Genomic DNA, 20,661 nt, shown 5'->3' with positions numbered 1-20,661 from the left:
CTTTAATTTTAGATTGCTCTACTCAGGGTAAAAAAAAACATGTAATCATGCACTTTATATATCGACCACAGTTCAGCATTCAACACAATCTTCCCCTCAAAACTGATCCAAGACCTGGGACCCCCACTATGTAATTGGATCCTGGATTTCATCACCTCCAGACCACAATCAGTGAGGATTGGTAAGAGCATCTCCTCCACAATCTCCGTCAGTAATGGAGCACCACAAGGCTGTGTCCTTAGCCCCTTCTCAACCTGCTATGCACCTGTGACTGTGTGGCTCGGACAACAGCACCATCTACAAATTTGCTGATGACACCACCGTAGTGAGTGGGTTGTATAAAAAATAGCAATGAGTCAGGATGCAGGAGGGAGATTGAAAACTTGGCTGAATGATGCACCAACAACAACCTCTCACTCAATGTCACCAAAACCAAGGAGCTGATTGTGAACTTTAGGAGGGGAAAACCAGAGGTGTATGATCCAGTAATTATTGGGGGAATCAGAGGTGGAGAGAGAAAAAATTTAAATTCCTAGGAATCTATCTCGGAGGACCTTTCCTGGACACAGCACACGAATGTCATCATGAATTAAGTACGTCAGCGCCTTTACTTTCTCAGGAGTTTGCGGAGGTTTGGGATGACATCGAAAACCTTGGCACACTTCTACAGATGTGTAGTGGAAAGTGCAGTGATCAACTGCACCTAGGCCTGGTATGGGGGCACCAATACCCCTGAGGGGAAAGCCGTGCAGAAGTAGAGGTCACAGCCCTATACATCACAGGAAAGTCTACGTGGAACGCTGCCGTCGAAGAGCGGCAGCAAACATCAAGAATCCACACCACCCAGGACATGCTCTGTTCTCGCCTGCCATGAAGACAGAGGTATAGGTGCCACAAGACTCATATCACCTGGTTTAGGAACAATTTCTACCCCTCCACCATCAGACTCTAAAACAACAGACTCAATCAGAGTCTCAATGAAGGACTCTTCTTTTGCACAGTAATTATTACTGAATATTGATTTTCTGTATTGCATGGTTAGTTTGTCTACATTTATTTCTTGGTTTACATTTTTCACTTTTTTATATATATCTTTTCTTGAGCACAGTTTTTTCAACTACAATAAGTAGACATTCTGCCTCAGGGTTGCATGTGATGTCATGTATGTATCCTGACAATAAATCTGAATTTTGAACATTGAGCTGTGAATGTCTCTCACAACTTTACATACATATTTAAAATCACACTCAACCTCTTTTGCTGACAGCTGCTGAGAGAGGCCACATTGAGGATTGAACGCAGTGTCTTCGAGATTCCCCACAGCTTATTGCGCATCCACAGCTTAATTTACTATAAATACACCAAAACCTTTTTTTGAGCTGCATTCAATCACCAACTTTCTATATTCATGCTCAAAAATGATTTGGGCAATTGTGCAGATCATTGTAAAAGTCGCCCCCACATTAATAAATATATTGATGTGAACAGACATACATTTTGATTAATAAGAGACTTTGGAATCTCCACCATAACAATGGGGTGAATTTTCACTTTGCCTCTTCTGCAACAGTATTATTTGCTTCTTTTTCTAATGAGCCTCCTGGAACCTTCATTCATGGCTTTGCCGCCACCAGACCAGATCACTTCAAAGGAATCACTAAACTACGGTGATTGTGGACTTCAGGAGGAAGTCAAGAGAACACGAACCAATCCTTATTGAGGGTTCTAATAGAGAGGGTCAAGTACTTCAAATTCCTGGGTGTTAACATCTCTGAGAATCTGTCCTGAAGCCTCCATGTTGATGCAATCATGAAGAAGGCTCACCAGGGGCTAAACCTCATGAGGTGTTTGAGGAAATGTGGTATGTCGCCGAAGACTTGAAAATTTCTGCAGGTGTACCATGGAGAGCATTCTGGCTGGTTGCATCACTGTCTGGTATGGAGGTGCCAGTGCTCAGGACAAGTTGTTTCTCGGTCTGTGACATCATGGCCTCCAAACTTCATTCCATCGAGGACATCAAAAAGAGGTGGTGTAGCCGGGTGCGGTGGCGCGTGCTTGCAATCCGGCTACTCGGAGGCTGAGGCTGTCGGATCGCTTGAGATCAGGAGTTCTGGGCTGCTGGGGCCTGTGTTGAGCGGGTGTCCTCACTAAGTTGGGCATCGATATGGTGTCTCCTGAGGAATCGGGCGTCACTAGGTTGTGTGAAGAGAGGTGAATCAGCCCAGGTCAGAAACGGAGCAGGTCAAAGCCCCCGTGCCCATCAGTAGTCGAATCGCGCCCGTGAATAGACCTCACAGTGCAGCCTGCTCAATACAGTGAGACCAGGTCTCTTAATAAAAAAAAAGAGGTGGTGTCTTAAGAAAGCAGCCTCTATCCTCAAAGACCCCCACCACCAAGGCCATGCCCTCTTCACTCTGCTACCATCAGGAAAAAAGATACAGGAGCCTAAAGAAGAGCGCACTGCGACACAAGGAGAGCTTCTTCTCTGCTGCCATTAGACTCTTGAATAATCAATGAACCAAAGACACTGCCTTACTTTGACTTTTCGTACAACATTTTTATTTATTCTTGCAAGGTGTTTTATATGAATGTTTGCCCTGTGATGCCGCTGCAAAACAACAAATTTTGTGACTTGTTCATAAATTCTGATCCATAAGTTTTTCACATGGCTTATCCTGCATCTTCCCGTCTTCACCCAGCAGATTTCTCAGGCCGTTTCTCCATACTTCAAATTTAACATTTCATTCCTTTCATTTTGCATCCCTCCACGGTTCTGTTTCTTTTTCAATGTAATCTCCCCGAAAACACAATCATCCACTGTAACTTTTGAGGGGATCTGGCAGAATGCCCAGGAACTAAGGCCCATTGTCCATGCTTCCTTCTTTTGCTCCTCCATTAACAGTTGGGCCAGAACATTTCTTCCTTATTTCAGCAAGAATTTTTTGAGTGTTTTTCCAGGTTGCAGATCTTTGGATGCTTGCCTGTGGGAATGGTGCTTCATAAAATCCAATTTGTTATCACTGCGGTGAACCTGAGGCTATTCATGTTACTGAGTTTACATGCAAGCAAAATGAAGCAGCACTGTTATAAGGTTATAAGTGTAACCAACAACAATGTAAAGATTCTGGACGCCACTTAAATAAATAATGAGAATATTAACTTTAGCCTGGGCATGGGAAATAGAATGATTGCCCATCTCTATTCGATCAGAAGAGTTGTTGTGGCTCTCTATCCAATTTAAACAACAGCTCCAGTACAGTTTGAGGAGGGGGGTAAACAAACTTTTATTTGCAGAAATAAATTAGTGTTGACCACAATTTACTTTCTGGAGTCAGTTTAGTCCCTTTTGTAATAACAACAGGGCATCCTGTGCTGTCAAACCCCATGGCCTCTGCTTCAGTTAGATATATTTTTAAATGGCATATTTCCTTTTAGCCACATAAAGAGATGGTTTTGCCATCAAGGAAGCCATCAAATATTTAGTTGGATACGTGCATATTCGATGCAGTACAAATGGGTTTTAATCTTGGCCAGTTAGAACACTGTCAGTGGATCAAAACTCCACAGTAGTGAGGTAGTGTGAGCAGGTGTTATCAAAAGCAAAATTAGTGTAAATGACACATGGTGAAACTTGGTCGCCCCTATCGAAGATCAGTCAAACCCATGCTTTTGAACGCTTTTCTTTTTGCCTGAAAAAAATTGTTTTTTTTTTAAGTTTTCACAGCAAAATTCTGGACATTAGAACTGATAATAGTTTAAATATCATTGTGCAAAGATGGTCCTGATTGAACATATGGAACATGTGTCCTAGTTAGTATAAGTGATTGATCTAAACAGATTTCAACTAAAATGCTGAATTTTCATTACTTCTGAACTGATATCTCCTATTTCTCCCATGTAGTTGGGAAAAACACACAGAAATGCTGGAGGAACTCTGCCGGTCTCACAGCATTCATAGGCCTTAATTGTTGGCTTTTTGTTGGTCTGGACTCCTCCCCCTGCCAGTCTTCAGTCTTTATTCTGGTGCCTTCCTCTTCTTTACTTACTCCTTGAAGAAGGGCTCAGACCCAAAACGTCAGTAAAACAGTATATCCTTTCCTTGTATGAATGCTGCGAGAGTGTCTTGGTTCCTTTAGCATTTCTATGTGTTTTTTACTACAATCTCATCAACTGCAAACTTTTGTGTTTACTATTGTTGGTGGGAACTTTTGAAATAATGACTCAGGAGATAAGAGTCTGATTTCTAACCAACAACAAGAGCAAGTTCAGTGACTTCTAGATGAACTGGTTGCTACCGTCCACTTTTCTACTGGACCATCACCTTTGCAGCCATTCACATCTCATGAAACTTTCAGCTTCCCTGCTTCTGGGTTATGTGAGGTTGTCAGAAACCCTGATGCACACGTAGCTGATTGTGGACAATGGGCACTTGCTACATTTTGTCACAGTATATAGATATGTTTTTGGGAGATAAATTGGGGCAGGTTTTTTAGAGTAGGACACATACAAACACTTTAAAACAGATCTTATTTAAAATACTGGAGCTCTGCTAATGCTAGACATATTGGCCCCACAGCCTTTGCAAGAGTTTTGGAGAGTGCCAAGAGACTTCACTAATGGATTGTTGTTTACAAAAAGGCAACAGATGAAAGAACTTGTTGGAGCTGCAGACTGTCTGCAGTGGAACTTGCAGTTCTAAGTGGGTCATGTGGTTTAGAAAGCAAAGAGAGTAAAACAGGTTTTTCTCTGAGAGAGGGAGAGAGAGATCAGTTCTACAGTTTTACAGTCACCAGCAGAAGCTGGGACTGGAACAGGACAAGCTGGCAAGCTTGTGGAAAGCCCCATTTGGCAGATGGGCTGTGAGTGCTTGGTTCTGCCTGGTCAAAGCCCTTGTGGTTCATGCAAGAGGAGAGAACTGGCTGTCTAATGTTTCACTTGAAATAACAGAAACAAAAAAAAAAGGAACTCTGTGGTGACCTGAAAGAAAGAGGTTATCATCTGGAGAACCCTGAGGGGGCAAGTTTCGTCAGCAAGACACTGAAGTGGCTGATTAAAAAGGAATCAATTGTGGGTGTCCAGTGTACAACAAATCTCTCTCTGAAAACCGACAAGAACCATTTACCTTTCAAGTACCAAAGCCTGGTGAACTTTATAAATGTTAAATTCTGTGCACAGTATAAGAATTGCTTGCAGCCAGTGAACTTGGAGGAATGAGAAGTGAGATTGGACTGTGAATCAAAGAACTTTTCTGAACTTAGACACACATTACATACACGTGAACTTAGAATTAGAAGGGGGTTAAGTTATGTTATTTAAGTCAATAGTGATAAGTTAAAGTGTGATTCTGTTTTCATGTTTAAAGATAATTAAAAGCAACTTTTGTTTAAGTAACCATTTGTCTTGATGAATATCTATTGCTGCTGGGTTTTGGGGTCCTCTGGGCTCGTAACAATTTCAACTCAGGCTCAGTAGTCCAACAACATTTGCATTCACTTAGAATTGATCTTGGATGTGTCCTTGTCCACATCGTTGGCTACTACAGATTGTCAGGTAAAATCGGAAATCCCTGCTTCATTCTGGCGCAGTGGGGGTACTCCAAGGCATTGGACAGATTCCATAACTACGCAAATGATGATGGTTCAGTATCTGCCCCAGAGACACATGATGTTGTGCCCTTCTTATTTTTGGAAGGAACAAAAGTTTATAAATATATTTGCATGACAGGGAACAAAGTAGTTGAACAAAAGCTATCAAACAAGTTCCAGTACTGTGCTCTACCAGAAAAATAGGAAGAAATCAATTGATTTCACGGTTGAGTTCTCTATCCTGCTCATATTCAGTGGTCCTGCAAAATGCACAGTACGAAGGCTCCTAATGTCACTACAACGGTACTGTGCACTTGGCATTAGTTTGGGATCACAGTTTGTGGGGAAAAAAATCAGGCTGCTTTGACCCAGCGTACAGCTGGTATGAGAGTAGAGCAAGTTCAAACCTTGGCTGTGCGAAGCGACTTTGGCCTGAGTTGGGTTTAAATATCTATTAATCCAGATCCATGATTTTAACTAGTTATCCCTGCCAATAAATGTGCATGATGATGTGAGATTAGGCCCAGACTGGGTGAGGTACCATTATCCTTCCCAAGTGAACTGGTTGATTGACATTCACTGTCTAGATTCCCATGTGAATGACTGCCTAAGCAACCTTCATCTACAGAACCACAACTCAGCACAATTCCTAGCTTCGAAGAGAGAAGGGCAGGAGAGAAAAGGGAAGTTTCAATCAAATGGCAAGGGTAAATGACGGAACTGAAAGACTTGATTATGTGGCTGAGAAAGGCCATTTCACTGCCTCTCCCTGGTTCTGGTAGGGTCCCACTGAATCCACAACAGGGCAGTTAAGTCAAACCTTGAAAAACTTACAGAATTTATGTGATGGAACGGCATCAAACATTGAACCAAGGTGAGGGTTGTGGAAGCAACTGACATCAGGATGTGATTCATTTCAGACCTTCAACACTGAATGACTGCTCAGGACAAATGGGGAACAGGAGAGTGGGAGAGGGAAAGGGATTCCATTGTAACTAAGTTTGAAAAACCAAAGAGGACGGAAAGCATGAGGAAGCATAAAGTTGGTTGTATGCAAGGACGATGTCTGTCCTAGCTGATGGATCGATAACAAGGGTTATCTTGGATAAGGACCAATATGAGGAGAAATGTTTTTCACTCAGAGGGTGTAGAACCTGTGGAATATACCACAGAGGACAAGTTGCAGCACGTATTTCAGAAGATAGTTAAATTTCTCGTCGCAAAAGGTTTCCAGACTTGGTGAGAACATGAATATGGTATTGAGATAAGAGAATTAACTGTGATAGTATTGAGTGGCAGAGTAGGCTCAAAGGGCTGAATGGCCAATTCCTGTTGCTCTTTTTTTAATGTTGCTGTGAAACAGGGGTGCAAAGAAGGAGAGACAAATTTAAAAAAAAAATTCAGTAAATGTGTATAGACAGAGTGCATGTGAAACTGTAATGAGAAATTAATGAACAGGGCAAAATCACAGTTTTCTCAATTTTCAGCAGTATTTTAGACTGGTTCTGGATTTCATTGAGGAATTCCAAATGGCAATGTCCCTTTGAAGATGTGAAGATTGAGAGGGATCCAGCCCATCCTGCTTAATAATAAACATTTACCTGCTCTGCCAGAAACTGCTGCTCCCTGAATAGCTGCTGCTTTTGCTGCTCCATCATGTGAATCTGATGCATTCTCTGTCTCTCTTGCTCCATCAACAACTGTTTCATCATGACTGCCTGCTGCTGGTTTCCAAGGTAACCAGGGCCTCCAGGGTTACCGGTCACGGAGCCTGGCACTGGGGCCCCAGTACCAGGACCTGGAACAGGGGGCTGTATGGATCCTGCTGGACGAGAAGCTCCCACCGGATTATGATCCTGTGTGGACAAAAGAACTGACTTAGTGGCCAAAGAACAGACAGAACATAACGCAGCCACAAACAAGATGCCACGCACAGAAGAAACCCATACTAACAATTAGACAAACAAAAATCCCTACCCAGCAATTTGTGATGTGCTCATGCACAATTCTAAAATGATAAAGAGAGAGAGATAGCTGGTTCCAAAGCCTCTGGAAATAGTTATTCAGCTCATTAGAAAGATTCATCTTCATACAATAACTTTCCATCTGACCAGACTAAAGTGGAGAAATAAAGTATATGGGAAGTGGGAGACCAGAATATATGAAATATGCCGTAGCTCATTAGCAATGTGAAACAGCTGGTATTCACTGTGTAATACAAACTCCAACCAGATTAAACTATATAACCTGGCTCACATATTTCACCTGTGTACCAAGTGACTTCCTATAGATGATGAAACTCAGATGGATTAGCAGTTGTAGTTCTATTTCAGCCTTTTAAACAACCAGTGGCTTCACATAAAGCACTATGATGCTGCATTCTCAACTGAAGATTAATTTTGCCTGGCATTGTTACAGTAAAATGTTATGTCTCCCCTGCCACTAGTACAGTGCCACCGATTGGCAGGCAGGTTTCCAATATACCACAGCCTTACTGGCTTGTTTATTACACTTAAATATTAAGACATTATTCGGTAAATTAAAAGGTTGACATTCTAAGAGTTGCAGCATTGAAAAATATACACAGCACAAAGAACATTTCTTTATCAGAAGAAAGCATGCACTTGTTTCAAAGGATAATTACAACCTTCACTTTTGACAATTGCATGCATAAATTTACAAAAGCAGTATTGCAAATAATAATATTTACATGTGTCACACAGCAGCCCGTAGAGCTATTTGTTTTAAACATTCTGAGGGCTACAGCTCAGTTGGAGGGAAAAATCACATTTAAAAAAAAAAGATTTATTTTTACATTTATTTCAGCACTCCTAATTTTCTCCCATTATTCTTCTCCTGAGGCTGACGGTTCATAATCATATTTCAGCTCAGGTCCATGGAGACAAAAAAAAACCCTACAGTACTGTGCCCAGATGTCAATGCTTTGAGAGTCCAGGCAATAATAAGTGGCAGGCTATTTGACTCTGTGCATGCTCAGGTTATTTTATTCTGGGGATGTGCACATCATTAGTAAGGCTGCTCTTATTGCTTATTCCTTAATTGCCCCGAGAAGCTGGTGCTGGGGGTTTGGTTACAAACTGAACTTATAGGCCCCACGTCAGAAGGAATGGGAGGGGGGGTGAAGGAGAGAGACAAGGAGGGAGAGCATGGTGGGGGAGGGGGGGTTGGGGGGGAAGAGAGAGAGAGAGAGAGAATTGCTTTGCAAATTATTTTCTTCTTAAGATATTAATGAACAATTTAATTTCTGATGTGTTACCAAACGTCATATCTTGTCAGCTGGAGCTAATCTTAACATCTCACTAGTTTATTCCTAAACAGGTTTTTATACTGAGATTGTTATCAGTAATTTGACGGATGCGTGGATTGGGATTAAGATTGGGCTGATCTTTGGTGGACCTCCTGAAGGAGACTCACAACAATTGGTAATTACAGAAGTTACAGGACCTCAGATCTGGCCAGGCACATGAATTTGCACACTGAAGTAGGCCTCCGGCCTACAAACACGTGCCACCCAAATACACTTGTGACCAATTAACCTACCAACTCCATATGCCTTTGGAATATGGGAGGAAACCAGAGTACCTGGATGAAACCAATGCAGGCGTGGGAAGAATGCAGACCTTACAGACATTGCTGAATTTGAACCCAGCTGAAATAGCATTTTGTTAACTGCAACGCTAACCATTCTGCCCTAAGAAAGACTTTGAAGGATAATGGGCCAAATACAGGCAAATCAGTTGACTTAGCTGGACAACTTGATTGGCATGAACAAGTTAGGCCCAAGGCCTGGTTCCTTGCCATAAAACTCACTGACTCTTACTAGGGGACTATGTAGTTTTGTTTCCCCCAAGTGTTCTTGTTTCTTTCCTCTACTTTGGAGTCAGTGGGTCAAACAGCCATCGTGGAGGCAAATAATGTAGGTTGAGCTTTAAGGTGGAGCCCCTACTTCAAGATTTGCTTATTTGCCAGTACATTATCTGGGTGATGTAAATTACACTGGGTGTAGGTGGATGGCGGAGTAGCGTGGATGGGCATATTCAAGAGAATGAGTTACAATGAGATAAATGGGAGAGTGGGATTTGTGTGAATGCTCAGAAAACCATCAAAGAATTGATCAGTCAAATGGTCTCTTCCTGAGTAGCAAGGAAATGTAATTCAGATAAGATATTTTTTGAATTCCATTGAATTGCCAACTAACAAAAACTGATAATAATTTCTTGGATAATCTAATAAATAATCACAGAAAACAGAGAAATAATAGGTTCTACAAATCAAAATTATTTTCTGTCAGCCAGTAGTTCACAATAATGCGCAACAGTTTTTAACTGTGAGTTTGAGGTACTAAAACAAAACATGCAAATTCAATTCTTAGTTAAGTCTCAATTCCCAGTAATGAATGTATGGCAGAGTAACCCCAATACCTTCCCTGATGAAGACGCAACATTGACTGCCAGTTAAGTTACATGGTGAAAATAGATGTCTTTAGTGGGACTAGGCAAAAACAAAATGGTTCAGCGCACACTAGAAGAGCTGAAGGGGCCTGTTTTTGTGCTGTAGTGTTCTGCGGTTCTATTGAGTGTTGTCAAAGCTGCATTCATCTGCAAACATGGAGAGTGCTCCATCATACCCTTGACTTGTCAAGTGCAGCTGGTGGATAGGATTTATGGTGCCAAAAAGCAAGTCATTGGCCTTGGCATACCCAGCATCTGATCTGTTCTGGTAGCCACAATATTGGCATGGCTGTCCCTATGCAGCTTTTAGTCACTGATGACAACAGGATATTAATTGTGAGAAACTCAGTGATTGAACAATAAGTAAAGGTGATCCAATATTAGAATGTCAAGGGGTAGGAAAGAATTCAGAACACAGGCCAGATGCTATCAGTTAATTCAGCAATTGTAATCAGATTTGACCCATTACCAATATTTAGCCCTTTTCTCTGTTTGACTGGCTGCTGCGACACCTACTCCCTGATATGCTTTATCCCTATGTTTTGGGTGTTTTGTTTTTTTAAATGTCTTTTTTGGTTACCCACTCATCTGTGTGTTGAGTGTTTGAGGTTTAGGGAATGGGGTGGGGGTGGGGGGGGGTGAAGAGAGGATAAGGGGTATTAGGTTTGGACTTGTTTGTAAATTTGTATAGAAATGACATGGACAAGGGTAATTGATGTTGACTTGTAATGATTATTGCTGACAAACTGTAATTTACCGTGTCTAAACCTGAGAAGCTATAAACAAAATATTCAAAAAAACATATGGTGAAATATATTGCAAACCACACATGGCTAAATGAGGCTTTTAAACAAAGAGAAAATTCAACAAATTGTACAAGCCCATTTCAATTTAATTGTTTAATTTCTCCTAGAAGCTGAGTTTATTAAAAAAAAACTGATAGGTAGTTGTTAATATTTACAGAATAAATACACTTGATTTTCAAAATGTATTGAGTAAGAAGAAGGGGGAGATACATTGCAGGTGTACACAGCAAGGAACAAACAAGGTACTTGAGGAGTACAAGAAATGTATGAAAACACAAGGAAGAAACTTGGAGGGCCAAAAGAACAAAAACATAAGAGTAGGCTATTTGGCCGATCGAACCTGCTCTGTCATTCAATGGGATCATGGCTGAACTGATGATAGGCTCATCTCCACCTACCTGGCTTTTCCCCATATCCCTTATTTCCCATACTATGGTGAAATCTATCAAACCTTGCCTTAAATCTATTTACTGAGGTCACCTTCACACTTCAATGGGGAGCGAATTCTACAGGTTTATCACCCTCCTCATCTCTGTCCTAAATCTTGAAGGTAGTCCCTTAGTTCTAGGCTTCCCTACCAATGAAAACAACTTATCTACCTCAATCTTATCTATGCCTTTCATAATTTTACAATCTCCTCTCATTCCTCTAAATTCCAGTGAATACCGTCCCAGACAACACAATCTCTCCTCATAGGTCAACCCCTTCAATCTTGACATTAACCTGGTCAACCCCTTCAACCTTGGAATTAACCTGGTGAACCTCCTCTGTACCACCTCCAAAGCCAGCAAATGCTTGCTCAAGTAATGGGACCAGAACAGCACACAATTCTTCAGATGTGGCCTCACCAGTACCTTGTAGAGTTGCAGCATAACCTCCCTGCTCTTAAATTCAATCTCTCTTGCAATGAAGGCCAATATTTCATTTGCCTTCTTCATAGCCTGCTGCACCTGCAAGCCAACCTTTTGCAATTCATGCACATGCACTCCCAAGTCCTTCCTTCTCATCAGAATGCTGCAATTGTTTTCCATTTAAATATTCTAATCTTTTATTCTTCCTTCCAAAGTGGATAACCTCACATATGCCAACATTGTACTCCATCTGCCAGACCTTTGCCTACTTACTTAACCTTTCCCCACATGGGGCCCCTAACTCTCACCTCCCACCCTGTCCTCTTTTCACTAGCTTCTCTTCTCCACATCCACAGTCTTTTTTTTTTTTTTTTTTTTTTTTTTTTTTTTTTTAAATTTTTTTTTAAATTTTTTATTTTTCACACCATAAATCACAATAGCCATGATATACACTTTTTCTTTTCCACACATTTACAGTGACTTTTTCTCCCTCCCCCCTCCCTCCTCCCAAGCCACCCCCCCATCCCTCCCCCCTCTCATCCATTTTAGTTATACAATCTAGGTTGCATTAATTCAGTTAGACAATGTTGTCATTCAACAAAAATACACCAGAAATTCTACTGAGTCCATTTTTTTCTTCTCTTCTCCTTCCATCAACTTAGGTAATGTTTGTTCCCGGTAGGTTTTCGCTATTGTATTTAATGTAAGGCTCCCATACTTGTTCGAATATTTCGATATTATTTCTTAAACTATATGTTATTTTTTCTAATGGAATACATTTATTCATTTCTATATACCATTGTTGTATTTTCAAATTATCTTCCAATTTCCAGGTTGACATAATACATTTTTTTGCTACAGCTAGGGCTATCTTAACAAATCTACATCCACAGTCTTGATGAAGATTTCAGCTTGAAACATTAACCATTTTTTTTTTTCTCCCACTGATGCTTCTTGACACACTGAGTTCTTCCAGCAGACAATGTTTAGGCTCTTATACAATATTGTTGGGAGGAAGTGGTGTTATACATACTGTAAGTTGATCTCCTGTGACGTTGAGTGCATGATTTACCCATAAATGTTGAGATAAGTGTTTCATTTGGATAGTTGAGAAAAAATGTATCAAACCAATGATAAAGTTGGTTTAATGTATACACAGAATATCAAATATTATTATTGTTCTTGCCCACTGGATTGTGCTATGTTGTGGTGCAAAATAGCAGATAGTAGCATTGCAGAATTATGATAGACCTGAGAAGTGATAGACTTGAGAAGTGACAGATTAATGAACAACTGAGACCTGTATTATATGGAGGAGACCAGATAAAATGTTGAAGAGACCATGGCCCTGTGGATGAGAGCATTTGTGAATAGGAAACCACATGGGCAACTTGCACTAGAGATAGGGAGTCTTGGCTAGGGGACTTTTTTTGCTTCACACCACTTCATTGGAATTCCGTTGGAGCCTGTGGAGTGGAATGAGGGGGTGGTCCAAAGTCCACCTGGGGCACAGGATGGATGAACAGTGGTGTAATGACATGGTTGATACGGCCAGGGGTTGGTGAGGGGCATCTGAGATGAGATCAGTTGGGAGCAAGGGGGAAATATTTGGACTAGGTGATTGCCAGTGGGGTACAGAGACTGCCCATCATCATCATCAGGGAAAGGTGGAGAGCACCAGTATGGAATTACATTAAAGGAGATCTCCTTGAATCAAACTCCCAACAACACCCTCTTCAAATCCTGCCACTGAACAGGTGACAGTGCCACTAGAACTTGATTGTTCTGAAAATCACCAACAGCTTCTACAATGCAACACAAGATGACTTAATTTTCCTGGCAACATTCCATACAAGTGTTATGTGGGAACTGCTCCATTCTGTGTGTATTGTTGAGGAAACCATGTTATTGGCGCAAGTACATTTTACAGCCAGAAGTGCCCAAGTCAATTTCTGGAGGGGTGTGATTTGACTGCATTCTGCAACCAATTATCACCCATGAGGCACTGTAAACAAAAACACCATGCAATTCAATTTCTAGCCATACATTCCTGGTTATGTTTCCTAAGCCCTTTTCCCAATTGCATCACTAAATTGGCCATTCAGTGACCTGGGATGGGAATGGGAACTTTGGCTTTTCACACTTGACCACTTGGACACTGAACGCTTTCACACTTGCAAGGAGCCATCCCAGGGGTCAGGACTGTTCTACCTTCTTCCGTTGACATCATGACGCATCGAGCGATGGTGGACCTGCCATAAATCCTGATCAATGTATTATGATCTTATATTTGAACAAAATTAATCATGCCTACCTAGAACAAAATTAAGCTTTATGTACAGCACAGTATGAGTCCTTCAGCTCCTGTGGTTGTTGTGCCGACTTATATAAGCCTTTATAAGGGATTGTGGGAAAATGCTAGCAACAAATGCCAATAGTGGACAATTTTTAAACAGAGTGGGAAAGTTGGTAGCACTATCGCATATAATTTGTAAATACTCTGGGAACCAATGATGGTGGACCTGCCCTCCTCCATGCAGCAGAGAAGGGGCTGTATGCCCAGCTGCATGCATAGAGCATTCTTGCAGGGGGTTTCTCTGCCTCATGGCATTCTGGGAAGGCCACACTTGACCACTCCTAACTTGGTTTTTTCCCATGGTTAACTATAGCACTACCAATATTCCCCCGCTATTTAAAAATTTTCTGCTATTGCTATTTATTTTCTCTCCTTTCCCACAGCAAAGTTTATACCTTCATTTTAATCTTTTTTTCCTTTATGTTCTAGCACTCATGCAAAAACTTGGGTCATTTCAATCCCACAATGCAATTACCCGTTTCACACTTGCCTGATTGCAATGCTGGCATCAACAGATGCCAGGGATTGTACTAGGGGTCAATCCCTGGATTGAGATGACGTCATCTGAAACCGGTGGTGATCTGATTTTGCTTTCACAGTAGATATTTTAAAGGCTGATTGGCAGTTAATTCCTGGGATCACTTGCAAGTGCGAAAGGAGCTATAAAAACACATGGCAGAATTGCATGCATGCGTGTGTGCTTGTGTGTTTGCGCGCGCGCTTGTAAGGGGAATAAACACATCAGAGCCAAATTGAAGTCAGTTGCATCAGCCTCAAATGGAAGGGTAAAGGTAGGACTTTCTGAAATTGGGTGCAAGGTCTGGATCACATAGGTTGTTACTTTCTGGTGTGGTGATCCTCCACAGGCAGACTTCCTATCTTACACTGTTGGCCAGCCTTGCCTTCAAAATTGATCAACTTAGGTCCTTTCTACATGGAGCAGACCTGTCTCGGTTGAATGATTTTCGGACATCATTTGTACTGAAGTCTTCCAATAGATTCAGAATTATAGGGGTCTTCTCCAGCTTGCAAAGTAGCAGAACCAGTATTGGACCTGCAGGTAGGATTTTAATTTAAGGCTAATTACCCAGTAATGAAGGACAGAGGCCCTGGTCTCTGGAACCTTGGATCACATGTGAGCGCCTTACCAACCACTTTGGCAATAACCTGTTAATTCTTCATGTACTGAACTTTCCTGTTAATTGATTATGACAGGTGCAGACAATTTGATGGTAAACAAAGTAAATTTGGCTTTTTTTTATATGCACAGCAGCTATGTTCATCATGCGATATCATACAAAACATGGCTACAATGAACATGCCCTGCAATGGATAATATCTAAATGCTTTCCGCAGATCACAATACAAACAGGAGTGGATGCTTTTTGGTTCCCCTATTTTATTATCAAAAAAAAGGTCACTTTATCCCTTTATCCAGGAGAGGTGAGGTGAGAGGTTTGGGTATCATTGGTCACACACTGCTCATACATAAAATCTGGTTAGAGGGGATAGAGAAAGCCCACCAGAGATTGATTGGGACTGTGGGAATGGTTCATTTTATCAATAACAGGAAAGGACCTGGTCATCGGATGTGAGGTGTTCTCAGCACTGCTGGTACTTGAACCATTTTCTGGTTCATATGGGGATCCAGGATGAAACATGTTGGATGGGTGGCAATATACAAATCTCTTGACAATGGGAGTAATGGCTCTCATTTTGAAGATCACTTTCTTGAGTGGCTGCATTAGGCTGTGTGAGGAATGAAAATAAAATGGCATCAGGTGCCACTATGTGCTGAGGTTCTACCTGTCCCAGGTTGGGACCACTCAATGTCCCAGTCACCTGGACATTGTCACATCATCTATTCTTTGTAGAAATGTTTATCATGACAGATATTTATAACTGCAGTCGAAAGGTCAGTGGCCAGAATGGAACATCATGCTGAGGTCAGGGACATGATGGATTTTGTGGGGTGGTTTCCTGAGCAGACTGTCCAGATCATCTGGCAGAATACTTCATTGTCAGAACTCACTACGCACCAAGACCTAGCTTTGGCTGGCAGTGAGAGGAGCCTACCTGATCATTTCTGTATGACCAGAATATCATCCCCAATGCACAATGCCCTTGAGATGACTGTGATCGAGAGGAAACAGTTGCTCACTTCTTTGCAGAACCATGGAATGCATGGGGAAGGATGCAAGGGTCCTTGCAAACATCCAGGACTGCTAAAAGGTCATCAATCAACCCAGTGAAAGATATGCTCAAAAGGTCTTCCACTTTAGTGAGATGCCAGAGAGGAAATGATGCTGATTGGCACATTCCAGGCTGCAGGGGTATGCGCTGAGGGAGCCCACTAAGGTTTGACACAGCCAACGCAAAGACTTTGTGAAGAAGAACTACAGTCTGGGGACATTCCACTACTGGGAAATGAGGGCTGGAGGCTGGTATGGAAGTCCCTTAAACAAGTGAAGTCCATGTAACTACAGGGGGCCACATTGGTGGCCAACACTGCAAGGTACAGAAACACAATGTCCAGAATAAATGGCAAAATGGCACCAAGAATAAAAAAAATTGTTACTATTTTTCCTTTGTGTATATATACATATTTTTTTATTATGAATAAAGTTTCATTTTAGAAAAAAATAGTTCTGCTTAGATTGGAGCAATCGCTTAAGGTTCCTGAGCAGACATAACTCCTGCTCTACTATGTATTTAGCAGAACTAGCTCACAACACACATTAGATCACCACCCTCCTCCCTCAATGAATATGTGCAACTGTCCATGTGACTTTTAGATATCCCACAGGACTCAGGATGTTTGTTGGACCCTGAAAATTCCTTCATTGTATGATGTATCATTTCTACCGTCAGATTTTCAGCTTATGTAAAGAACAGAACATTGTTGAGGTCTGCGACTTCATCCCTAACATCGAAGTACTCGAGATGGCAGAGGTCAACAGCATCGAGTCCCCGCTGCTGAAGATCCAGCTGCGCTGGGTGGGTCACGTCTCCAGAATGGAGGACCATCGCCTTCCCAAGATCGTGTTATATGGCGAGCTCTCCACTGGCCACCGTGACAGAGGTGCACCAAAGAAGAGGTACAAGGACTGCCTAAAGAAATCTCTTGGTGCCTGCCACATTGACCACCGCCAGTGGGCTGATATCGCCTCAAACCGTACATCTTTGCGCCTCACAGTTCGGCGGGCAGCAACCTCCTTTGAAGAAGACCGCAGAGCCCACCTCACTGACAAAAGACAAAGGAGGAAAAACCCAACACCCAACCCCAACCAACCAATTTTCCCCTGCAACCGCTGCAACCGTGTCTGCCTGTCCCGCATCGGACTTGTCAGCCACAAACGAGCCTGCAGCTGACGTGGACATTTACCCCCTCCATAAATCTTCGTCCGCGAAGCCAAGCCAAAGAAAGAACGGCACAAATTTATTAGAAAATTACAAAAAGATGACCTGATCTATGAGGAGATTATGATCTGAAGGCAGAAGCAGTCTGATCTTCAGAGGCTGGTAAAGGTGTTCAATAGCAAGAAGGTTATGGCCTCAAGATACTAACAGGCATATTCTTCAAGCTGTTCTAAGTTCCATGTAGCTCAGGTATGCGACTCCTGGAAACAGAAGAATAACTGCAAAAAGCTAATGATTGGCAACGGCTCTGCAGTCAATTCGAACATTATCATCCTCTTTTAACACCTTTTCATTCTCAACCTTATTTCCCCCACCCCCCTCACCACCACCACCAGCCCCCCCTAACACTATATGCAGGGATATCACTGATGTAACTGTATCAGTGATATCAGCCATTCACTCAGAAACCATATAATTACCATGGCAACATCATATTATCCTAATGGCTACTGGATAGCTTCACAGAAGATCAGGTGTGATGGCTTTCCTCCATGCAAGGGTTGCCAGCAGTTTCTAACTAGCTGTTCAGATTCTGTCTGTGTAGTGTAGGTGACGGGAGGGGGATGGGGAAAGAGCATTAAAATTATTTCATTGCAGTCACTTGAAAAATATATACAGATAGAATGGATTTTTTTTGTTACCATTTGGAGCAGAACTGTAAGATTTCTGAAGATTTTTATTCAAGTTCAAGGAGAAAATGAGTCACTGCTGCACTATAGCCCTAACCTTCTGTACTGGCGCTTGGCCAATAGGAGGCGCACTTGAACCATTTAATAATCAAGTTTACCTCCTAACTCCCTCAGCCACCAATGCCTCGTCGGACAAGGGTGTGAGCATTGGCACTCGTGCCAAATTTTGAATTGGGTCGCAAAAATCAGAAAAAAGATCCTGTAATTTAGTTTTAAAATCTAAAAACCCCTGCCGAGCACTGGAGAGTTTAAAAAAAAATCACCCCCAACTGGAAACACTTGGAAGTAGAGGGAGAACATGGGTACAGATCCTTTGGCCTGCAATGTCTCTGTCAACTATGATGACAAATTCCACTGATGCCATCCACCTGCACATGGTCCATATCCTTCCATTCCCTGCATGTAAATGTCTCATGGGCATCACTATTTAACTCCTTTAAACTTTAGTCTCTCACCCTGCAGCTATGCCCTCTAGTATTTGATAATTCTACCCTGGGAAAATACTCCAATTAGCTATCTATGTTGCTCAGAATTTTATAAACATCCATCAGGACCCTCCTCAGCCTCCAATGCTCCAGAGAAAACAATCCAAGTTTGTGGAAAGCTCTCATTATAGCTAATCCTCTCCAATTCAGAGAAAAGAGGAAAGAGATACAGGAGTATCAGAGCCAGACCACCATGCTGAGAAACCGTTTCTTCTCATGGGCAGTGAGAATGCTGAGCAACCAAAAGAACTTCTCATACTAACCATCCAAGATTTTCATATTTGACACAATATTTATTTATTCATTTGCATATATGACTACTTGTCCTGCATATGTATTGTTTGCATGTATGTGAATTATATCTGCCTGTTTTACACTGAGGATTGGAAAACGCTGTTTCGTCAGGTTGTACTTGTGCAATCAGATGACAATAAACTTGACTTGAACATCCTGGTAAACCTCTTCTGCATCTCTCTAAAGACTCCCAATTCTTCCTGCAACTTGGAGACCAGAACTGCATACAATACTCCAATATGGACTAACAGTGGTTCTCAACCTTTTTCTTTCCACTCACATACCACTATAAGTAATCCCTATGCCATAGGTGCTCTGTGATTAGTAAGGGATTGCTTAAGGTGGGATGTGGGTGGGAAGGGAAGGTTGAGAATCACTGCTCTAGAACCAATTGTTATTGAACTATTTTGCTTGAGAAAAATTGTAATTGGCCCATTTCCTTTGAAATTATGAAACCGTCTACTTAACGAGTCAATTTAAGTATGATTAGAACAGTGGTTTTCAAACATTTTCTTTCCACCCACATATCACCATAAGCAATCCCTTACTAATCACAGAGCACCGATGGCATAGGCAATACTTACAATGGTACGTGAGTGGAAAGAAAAAGGTTGAGAACCACTGGGTTAACCAAAGTTTTATACAGCTGCAACATGACTTCCTGACTTTAATACTCAATGCACCAAGTAATACTCCTGACTTTAATACTCAAGGCAAGCAAGAGGAATCTGATCACCCAACCTAAAGCAAAGGTAAACTAGTTTGATTCTTTAAATGCAGATTTGTTTTATGAAGTAAGATTAAGCAAACTGAGCCTATAAATTCTGCCATGTCTAGAAGAATGAGAGGTGATCTGATTGTATTTTTACACAGCCTGACAGGGTAGATGGAGAGATGGCTGTCGTATCTAGAAAATGGGTCAGTCTCAAAATAAGAAGTCAGTTTGAACTGAATTAAATTAAATTTTTCATCGTCATGTGTACCGAGAAACAATGAAAAACATTGTTTTACATTCTATTCAGGCAAATCAACCCACACACAAATACGACTGGCAGTGCAAAATAAACGAAAAATGTGACAAAGAAACAGTTCAGTCAAAACAGTACACATTAAAGGTTCGTTCAATAGTCTGACAACAATGTGACAGTGTGTGTTTTCAAACTCAAGTACCTTCTGCTTGACAGGAGGGGTAAAAAGAAGGTGTAACCACCTTTTAATATGTTGGGTGTTTTCTCGAGGCAGCAGATAGTGCAGACTATGTCGATGGAGGGGAGGTTGGTTTGAGCAATGGCTTGAACTGAGTTCACAACTCAGGTATTTGGTTCTGAGTAAGGAGAAATTTCTCCCATGTGAAGGTAACAAACCTTTGAAATTCCCTACCCCTCGTTTAAATTGAAGGTAGAGAGTAATAGATTTTTCTTGGATGTGGCATTAATGCAGGAAAGTGGCACTGAGGTAAATAATCAGCCAGGATCTTATCAAAAAGTGGAGCAGGCACAAAGGGTCAAATGACTGATTCCTGCTTCAATTTCTCATGTCCTTTTGTCCACTGCTTTGACATATACTTCCTTTTCTTAACATTTTGTTTTAACTTCAGCTGGTTGAGTGCTGGATAGAATTAGTCTCTAAATATAATTACAATCATCCTAGCACAAGGAAAATTCAGTTAGGAGTTACACCTTTGACGAATATCCAATAATCCT

At 41.5% G+C, this 20,661-nt stretch overlaps 1 protein-coding gene across 4 annotated transcripts in view; it reads right to left on the bottom strand.

Moving 5' to 3' along the window:
* maml3 (mastermind-like transcriptional coactivator 3) overlaps nucleotides 1-20,661 on the bottom strand; it is a 639,372-nt gene that overhangs the window by 36,699 nt on the left and 582,012 nt on the right. For all 4 annotated transcript variants that reach the window (XM_069925342.1, XM_069925340.1, XM_069925339.1 and 1 more), the window contains one exon: nucleotides 7,187-7,441. In XM_069925342.1, coding sequence (XP_069781443.1) covers nucleotides 7,187-7,441 — 255 coding nt within the window. The remainder of the gene's footprint in view (nucleotides 1-7,186; nucleotides 7,442-20,661) is intronic.

Source organism: Narcine bancroftii, chromosome 3, assembly GCF_036971445.1.
Source record: "Narcine bancroftii isolate sNarBan1 chromosome 3, sNarBan1.hap1, whole genome shotgun sequence".
NCBI classification, from domain to species: Eukaryota; Metazoa; Chordata; class Chondrichthyes; order Torpediniformes; family Narcinidae; genus Narcine; species Narcine bancroftii.
Note: the sequence above shows the minus strand (reverse complement) of the source record. Positions and strands in the feature narration are given on the sequence as shown.